The 9,203-nt window shown below is 33.1% G+C and overlaps 1 protein-coding gene across 1 annotated transcript; it reads right to left on the reverse strand.

Moving 5' to 3' along the window:
• Positions 1-976: 976 nt before the first annotated feature.
• On the reverse strand, positions 977-7,552 carry XNP. Its single transcript, XM_065498952.1, has 4 exons — positions 7,227-7,552; positions 4,870-7,014; positions 3,663-4,550; positions 977-2,831 (listed from the first exon to the last, which is right to left on the reverse strand). The coding sequence occupies exons 2-4, from the start codon at positions 6,959-6,961 to the stop codon at positions 1,699-1,701; spliced, it is 4,113 nt and encodes a 1,370-aa protein (XP_065355024.1). The 5' UTR covers positions 6,962-7,014; positions 7,227-7,552; the 3' UTR covers positions 977-1,698.
• Between the last annotated feature and the right edge of the window lie 1,651 nt (positions 7,553-9,203).

Genomic DNA, 9,203 nt, shown 5'->3' on the forward strand with positions numbered 1-9,203 from the left:
TTCAAAATGATTTCTTTTAATTTTTAGTGAAAAAAAAAATGTATGACAAACAATTTTTTGGTTAATAAAGAAAAATTAAGTTAAAATTTTTTTTTCTCGTTTTTGACCCATTATAGTTCCAAATTAATATTGTCTATTAATGACTTAGTAATCCAGATATAGCTCAAAAATCGAGGTTGTCCCGGTTTTTCCTTATATCTCAGCCATTTATTGGCCGATTTTCTCGATTTTAAATAGGAACCGGACCGGGAGAATTCCCGATGCACAGTGGTATAGAAAACAAAAGAGGGAAATAAATCTGTAACTTCTAAACGGTTAGTCCGATGTGAATGAAATTTGACATGCGCAAAGAGGAAGTGTTGTGTTAAGTTTTGAATTTGGACCTCATGGGCTCACCAGGGGCGGTGTCCCAAAAGTAGGAGACCCCGGGTATGTTCAATTTTAAAAACGATCCTATTTCTTCGTTTGTGTTCCGTTGTCAAAGATAAATCTTTTCTTTATTTTCTACTGCTCTGTCTGCCTTCTTACTATTAAATAAAAAATATTTCAAGTTTTTAAGTGCTATTTAAAAAACGTTTTGCAGTATACGTTTTGCAACACCAATCATTATATATTATATATAATTTTATTACTAATTAACCTGGTGTTAGCTTTATATGGGGGGTTTTATGTGTTTTTTTATTTATTCTTTTTGTTGTTGTTGTTGGTTTGTTGTTTATAATTAATTTATAAGTTTAAAAATATTATTAAATTGTGTTTGTTTTTTTTAATGATATAAAGGAGTGTGAGAGGGATTATTTTAGTTATATGTATTTTATAATGTAGCATTACATGTTGTTGTTGTTGTTTTGCCGTTGCTAATTTATTAAACTTATTAAATAGTGAACTAAACCAAAGATTTTAAATATCCTTTTGTTTTTAAAGATTTTCTTATTTCTTTTTATAAGTTAAAATGTTAAAGTAAAGTAAATATTCATTATTAATTTAAATGTGTGTATGTGGTTGTGTATTTGTTAAATTAAAAATAAAAAATTATGTATAATTTATCTTCAATAAACAATATGTAACTTAAATTGGATTTAAAGAGTTTTAATCTATACTCTTTCTTTTATCAACAAAAAAAAAAATAAAAAATATTTGCATATAAAAATAAAAAATGTAAAAATAGCATCTAAATCAACTTATCAAATTGGAAATGAAAGTAGAAAATGATTGAGTAGTGGAAACGATATAGAAATGTAATGAAAAAGGGTTGAGGTTGAGGCTAATAAGGGTTGAATAAACAAACAGAGAGTAAAATTAAAGTAAATTTTAAATAGTTTTTCCTTTTCAAGTTTAGGGGAGATCAGTTTAAAGAATAATTTACAAAAACATAAACTTTCTAAAACATCCACTTTTTAAAAGGGGAAGGGGAAAAAAATCAAAAATAAATAAATCTTAAAAACACTCATAAATGTTTGTTTTGCCAGAAAACTCTTCTGGAGTTGGGAAAAAAGGAAATGTTTTTAGGAAAAAAGGCGGAAGAAAAACTGCATGAAAATAAATGTCAATAAACAAAGAGATTAATTATTACAATTAAACAAAAAATTAAATAATAATAGTTATAATGTCTCCTAGTCTACAAATTATATAGTCGATGAAATGAAATTGTATTTTATTTGTTGTCAGTGTATATGTGTATGTAGGTTACATTATTTTTTAATCAATTTCATAAACCTCATTCGGATCGAAACCTGGTGCTGGTCTTGGCGGGGCAGCCGCAGCTTGAGCCGCTGGATTGGGAACAATTTGTGCACCACCGACGCCAAGACCAACACCAGCACCACTACCAGCCACACCATTGGCTGCCTGGCCCTGAAAGTAGCCAGCCGCCTGTGGATTTTGATTAACATATAATAACGGATTCATATACATGCCACTCGGATGGGCCAGAGTGCCATGCAATGACAGAAGATCCTTATACATAGTAGGATCACCACCATTCATTTGGCTGTACAACTGATTCAAATATGTTGGTACTACTTGTATAACTTGATTTTGTGTCATTTCAGGATGATCCTGAGCAATTTTCATGTTAAGCAATTGTAGTAGTACATCCGAACGAAAGCCGAATATTTTATTGGAAGTAACACTACCCGAGGCATTGCCAAATTGGCCGCCATATGCGGAACGATCATACGCCATAAATTGAGCCGTCTGCACAGTACGTGTCTTCTCGGCCTCGAACTCAGACCAGGCCTCCTTACGCTCCGATTCGCTAAGATTCTCACTTTCTTCGTTTTCGAGCAATGAGTCGTGTTCGTGGTATTTGAACAGCAGCTTCTCATGTTCCGACAGCAGTTCAGCGAACAGACGATCCTTGGGTAAAATGGGTATTTCCCGGGGCACAGTCGGTTGCAATTCGTATGTGTACAGTTCCAGTAAATCCGACTGATTGTAATGACGAGATATTTGCTGTTCATCAATAACACGTTTGGCAGTGGCCTGTTTTGCCACCTGACGTTCATACAGTTTCTGTTCCATGGTGCCCATGGCAATGAGGCGATATATATAGCAAGGCTTCACTTGACCAAAACGATAAACACGGAAAATACTTTGCGTGTCATGCGATGGATTCCAAGAGACATCAAATATAACCACACGATTAGCGGAAACCAAATTGATGCCCAAACCACCGGCTCGTGTGGAAATTAAAAACAGACGAGCTCTCAAATTGGTAGAATCATTAAATCTCTTGCACATGGATTCACGTTGCTCCACCGAACACGAACCATCTAAGCGGAAATAATCTGTGCCGTTATTCCAAAAGCCACTGAAATCGCCGACATCACCTGCAAACGGATAATAGAGTTATTGACAATTTAGTTTTGTTGCAGGGTACGAAAATAAAAGATACTTTTTGGATAATATGGTTTTACTAAAAAAGTACTATTTGGTAAAGGTACTTTTTAAAAAAGTACTTTTCCTAAGGTTAATTTTTTTTAAAAAAGTGTATTTGGAAAAGGTATTTTTAAAAAAATACTATTTGGAAAAGGTACTTTTTAAAAAAGTACTAGTAGGAAAAGGTAGCATGATACGAAAATTAAAGGTACTTTTTGGAAAATATGGTTTTATTAAAAAAGTACTATTTGGAAAAGGTGCTTTTTAAAAAAGTACTTTTCCTAAGGTTATTTTTTTTAAAAAAAAGTGTATTTGGAAAAGGTACTTTTTAAAAAATACTATTTGGAAAAGGTACTTTTTTAAAAATGTACTAGTTGAAAAAGGTACTATTTGGAAATTGTACTTTTTTTAAAAAGTACTAATTGGAAAAGGTACTTCTTTTAAAAAGTACTATTTTTAAAAAAGTACTATTTGAAAAAATTACTTTTTAAAAAAAGTACTAATTGAAAAAAGTACCTTTTAAAAAATTACTTTGAAAAAAATTAGTTCTGTTTGGAAAAGGCACTTGTTTGAAATGTACTACATATTTGGAAGATGTAATTTTTTTTGAAAAGTACATACTACTGATTTTTTTAAAAAAATGTAGTTTCATAATAAAGTAGTTTTTTGAAAATAATGTTTTCAAAAAAGTAAATTTTTTAAGTCATTTTAAAAATAGACTTTTAAAAAAAAAATAAAAAAATTTTGATTATGTTTTTATACATTTAACTTTTGTTACTCACCCTCGTACTCATAACCTCTAGTTTTACTATCTACCAATGATAGAAAATGTTCAATTGTGTCCAGACTCTGCAGTGACTGTGAGAAAACCAACAGTTTATCGCCAATTTGTTCGCATTGTTCCAATAGTCTCATCAGCATAACCAATTTGGGGGAATGATTGACATTGTTAAGTTCTTTGTCAGCCACAAACCGTTTCCACCACTCCGATGGATCATCTTGCTGTACGGGCGGCAACTCCTCTATATCGCTGTCAACATCTACGCCAGCGGCAGCAGCTTCGCGACGGAAGTTTCTAGTCTTGCGTGACTTTGAAGGGGCACCTCTACCACCACCACCCCCACTGCCAAATGATTTAGACGAACCAACCGACGACTCCGATGAAGAACCTGCACCCGCCGGCTCATCATCGTCGTCGTCATCATTGTCGTCCAGGAAGTCATCCATTGAATCATTGTCATTAGCTAATACCTTTTTACGTATAACCGAATCGCTGTTAATGCGCATATTCATGGGATGTGTCCATATGCGTCGTAGCTCTTGAAAGTCTTGGAACAGACGAGCTCCCTTACCCTCGGATATTGAACCGCCGACATCACGTTGATATGTCATATAGTGTTCGTACAACAGTTGCTGCAACGTGGACAGCGTGGTGTAGACAACATATTCATGTTTGGGTGGTAGATACGGTGCCAGCACCGAATAATCTCGCCGTTGTATGCAACCCTGCAACAGCTGATGCAAGATATGCGAACGATGTTTCATTAAACGTATATCGCGTTCTGTGGAGTCCGTATATTGACCATTCGATATGGGATTTACGAAACGATTAAGATATTCCTTGTATGTACCCAAGAGATTGGGTTTGATAAATTGAATCATACAATAGTCTGAAATTTAAATTGTTGGTGTAAAATGTGAATGAAAATATAAGAAATGTTTGTAACGTGAGGGACTAACAAAAGATATTTACGTTCAAGCTGAGAAACAAATAAAGCATATAAATGAAAAATTACATAGGTACTTTTTCAAATTCTTGTAAGTGTCTGCATACAGTTAGTTGTTCAAAAATTTATTTTCCTGATTTTGGGAATTCTTTAGAATATAAATTTATTATGTATTTTTCTTCTTAACTTCTGTTAGTTACAACTCGTCCACAAAAAAAAAAGAATAATAATAATAATGGAGCAATATTATACATTTACTTACATTCCTTGAGATTATTTTGCAATGGTGTACCGGTCAAAACGATACGTCTTAAGGTGCGCATACGTGTTACAGCCTTACTAATCGAAGTCTTTTCATTCTTTAACAAATGGCCCTCGTCACAGACCACCAGATCGGGACCGGGATCAACCAGAGACTGTTGCAACTGTTCACGTTGTTTCTTGCGCAAGCCCTTGGCCTTTTCGTTGGTCAATATACGATACATATCGTAACCCATAATACAGACACCGCCCTCCTCGAACCATTCGTTCAGTTTGAAAATTCGTGTATTTTTATCTTTATACTTGGACATATCGTAGATTTCTATGTTGCGTTTGCGTGTAAAGCTTATCCAGTGTTTGAATTCCCGGGCCCAATTGTTAAGCGTACTTAGGGGTGAAATGATGAGCACTCGTTCGACATTGGTTTTCTTGGAATTGGCCAGGAGTGTGTGAGAGAGGGTGACAATCTGCATGGTTTTACCCAGACCCATGCAATGGGCTAAAATACAACCAGATCCTGGTTTTTCTTGTGCATCCTCTATGGTCTCGAAACAAGCGTCCCACATGAATTTAACACCTGTTACTTGATGAGGCTTGAGTTTTTTCATTAGGCCCTTGTCCACCTCTAGCAGAGTTTTCCTTGATTCGGGATCAAAATCTAAAACCAACTCGTCAACTTCAACACTGTCGGGTTTCTCGTAGATTTGATTATACAATTTCTGGCGCTCTTCAATACGTTTACGTCGTTCTTCCTCTTCCTTGGTAGCGGTTTTAGTGCTAATATTAAGTTCCGAAGTTTTTATTATTTTACGAATGTCCTTTCGTTTGGTCTTGTCCTTTTTCTCATCATCGTCGTCATCTGAGTCATCAGTGGAATTTTTTCGAATACGTCGCTTCTTCTTTTTCGATTTATTGTCGGGTTCAAAATCCTCATCGGAATTATCTGACTTTTTACCTCTATTGAATACACGTCTTTTGCGTGTTGGGATTACTTCGCTATCGCTGCTATCCCTCTGGCTGGCCTCCTCTTCGTCTTCATCAGCATTATCCTCAACGTCAGAGACTCGTACATCGGAATCGGAATCATTTTCGTTATCCGAAAATAGAGGTTTTCTGCGGGCGGCCGATGTGGAAGGCTTTTCGGTGCCACCATTCATTTTAGTTTTTTTGTTGGTTGTCGACTTTAGATTCTTGAAATCCGATAATTTGGAACGTTTTATTTTTACTACACAGCGTCTTACGGTAGATGGAGAAGGAGGGCGGGGTTTGGATTTAAATTTAGCAGCAATTACCTTTGCTACTTTTTTAGTTGGCGGCGGTTCCTCTCCACTTGATTCAGACTCACTTTTACTTCGCTCAGATGTTTCTTCCTCCGATTCACTTTCAGAAATTACTACAAAAGAAGTAGGTTTACGTGCCCGTTCGGGCAAACGTCTAACGGGATTATCTCTGCTAGATCTTGCACTTCTTACGAATCGTTCGTTTTTTTTCTTTAGGGGTGGAGATGCTGAACGCTTCTTTTCTTTTGCTACTTCGATTTGCTTAGGCTTTTCGAGTAATTTTTCTAAAGGTACTATGCGTAATTTAAAACCTGTGTTATTGGAGGCCACGCGGAATTGAGGTTCTTCTTTTTTATCTTCTGACGTTTTATCGTCCGACGTTTTATCGTCCGATGTTTTATCGTCCGACGTTTTATCGTCCGACGTTTTATCGTCCGACGTTTTATCTTCACTTGCTGCTGGATTTTCGACTTTTTCTTCGGTTTCTTGTTTGTTATCCGTTGCCTTGTCCGTTGCTAATGATGAAGTTTTACTCTTTGAAGTTGAAGTTTCTTTTGAGGCTGAGGTACTGGAGGAATTATTGCTTGAGCTGCTGCTGGCTTTTGTGTCTGTACTTGTACTGCTGTCGTTACTGTTATCATCCTCCAATACCTCTGATTTTTTGGAATTCAATTTGCTGCTATTCTTTGTTTTCTTATCGGATTGTATGGAATTTTTATCCTTTAAAGAATTTTCCTTGTTTTCCTCAATAGTTTTCTTAGCATCATTTGAATTATGACAGGCTAAATCGGTTGTGGATTTTTCTTTGCCCATTTATGTTAATATTTAATCAAATACCCACCCTGTATGAAAGTGTTATAGAAAATCTAAAAAATAAAACCAAAAAAATGTTTGTTGGGTTACTCTTTTCAATTTCTTTCTTTACATTATAATTCGTTGAGTGCATGCAAAATTCATGTTAAAACAATCTCAAACATGTCTAAGCCTAATTGCTAAAATTGTAATACACAGTTAAGTGTAATAAACATTTTTTATTTCAGAAAAAATCACCAGTAATTGTCTCAAGAAAATTACTTACTTTTTTCATAGATTTTTAATTTATGTCTTCTTTCTTTCCTTTATTTTACGTTTTTCTCTTTATTTTTTCTTGCAGCAGCTTCACTATTTCTCAAGAATATTGTCGTTTCGCTTATTTTTTTTCTTTGCAACTTTGCTAAACTTTTTCTAGAAAAGTTCACTTATTAGCGTATTTTTCACATATATTTCTTCGAAACTATCAAGTTCACAATATAATTTCACTTTATTATTTATTGTTTAAGCATTTTTTGCGAATGTAAATAGAATAAAATAGTTTCGCAAATTATGTTTTTTCACCAGCCACATAAGAAACGCCGCTAAAAAAAGTATGAAAAAACAGTTTCAGGTATAGAGAGTTGAACTGTGTTCAGTTTGAACAGAGTTGTATTCAAGTCAGTTGTTATTTTTATTCGCTAAACACAGCTGGAGAAATAGTGTTGATTTATACGAATAACAATTATTAATCGAATAAAATTTGGGAGTTATCACATTTGAATGTAAAGTTTTAAATTCGTTTTTAATGGAAATGTGTTCAAAAATAAATTAGAAACAAATATGTGTATTGATGTACACTTAGTCGAAAAACTTTACATTCTTCAATACATTTGATTTTTTTTGTTCTAAGGCAGTACCTCGCTTTCTTCAAACTCTTGGGCGACCATTGTTTTCAAAAAGGTTTAACTAGCATTTGTCTGTAAAATCGATCCTTTCTTAAAACATAGTTTTAAATTAAATGGACGTCTTGTTACTGAACAGCATAGTTCACTAAAACTAACGGTTTTTTTCTGGCCATGTACTACTGAAGTCCAGATTTTACGCATTAATATTTCATCAAAATGTAGCATATAGTTTTTAAAATTTTTTATTACAGTGATATAAAAGTATACTATGATAAATATTTACAAGTTGTAATTTTCAAAGATTAAACATTAACTATAAAATTACTTTCAAATTAAATAAAATGTCGATATCGTTTTCTTCATTTTGATCAATAATAGTCTCTGTTAACTAATTGCTGTGATATCTAATGACATAATCTTAAATACTGCTACGTTTTTACCTTTTAATATCAGTGGTTTATTTCATCTAAATAAACCGTATTCTTTTAATTGCAAATAAAAGCGATCAGTAGTTTTAAAATTGTAACAACTCTTTATTTATTTAAATTTACACAACAATTAATTAAGTTAAGTCTAACATCAACTTGCTGTTACTACTTATATATACACAGTGCCATCTTCTAGTAGTTTCAAAAGTTATCTAACGGCTAGAATGCTGTATTTCTAGAGATTTTAGCAGCTTTAATGTTAATGTTACCAGGGGAGTTATTATATAATTCCTTTTGAAAAGAAATTCGTTCTAATTTGTATGCTTTATATATTGTATTTCGAAAGTGTTTCGTTTTGAATTACATAATATCCCCCCAGCTTTAATAGTTAATGTTTTTATATTTATAAATAATGATAATAACAGCGTGTAGAAGTTTCGAGCACTGATAATGTTTATAACATCATTTATCATGTCAGTGCAAGCAGTCGTTACAGACCAGTAAATTCAAATTGATAGTGTAATTTCGTAATACATATTACGAAATTGTAATTTTTTTGTAAAATTAGTGAGTTTTAAAATCAGTTTTTTCAAGGTTGGAACCGATTTATTGAATTATTAAATAAAAAATGTAATTACATATATTTCGTTTTTTATAACTTTCTGTAATATATCGGTATAAATACCGATATATTAGTTTTATACTGGTATACCGATACCGTTATAATTTAAATACCGTTACAGATATCGGAATAATAATAAAATTAATGCGGATACCGTTATTCGTTTCGGTTGCCAACCTTGGTTTTTTTTCTTCGAAAAATTACGAATTTTTATTTTTTTTTTAATTCAAGATTTTTTGTAAAATTATGATTTAAAAAAGAAATAAGTTTTTTTCGTAAAAACTACGAATTATTTATTATCCCAAATG

The sequence above is a fragment of the Calliphora vicina genome, chromosome 1, assembly GCF_958450345.1.
Source record: "Calliphora vicina chromosome 1, idCalVici1.1, whole genome shotgun sequence".
NCBI classification, from domain to species: domain Eukaryota; kingdom Metazoa; phylum Arthropoda; class Insecta; order Diptera; family Calliphoridae; genus Calliphora; species Calliphora vicina.

What these genes read in the sequence shown, in the direction of transcription:
- XNP (XM_065498952.1), bottom strand. Translation starts at nt 6,961, where the DNA reads ATGGGCAAAGAAAAATCCACAACCGATTTAGCCTGTCATAATTCAAAT. An exon ending in GCAAAATAATCTCAAGGAAT is followed by an intron (nt 4,551 to 4,869) that starts GTAAGTAAATGT and finishes TTTAAATTTCAG; the next exon opens with ACTATTGTATGATTCAATTT. An exon ending in TAGAGGTTATGAGTACGAGG is followed by an intron (nt 2,832 to 3,662) that starts GTGAGTAACAAA and finishes ATCCGTTTGCAG; the next exon opens with GTGATGTCGGCGATTTCAGT.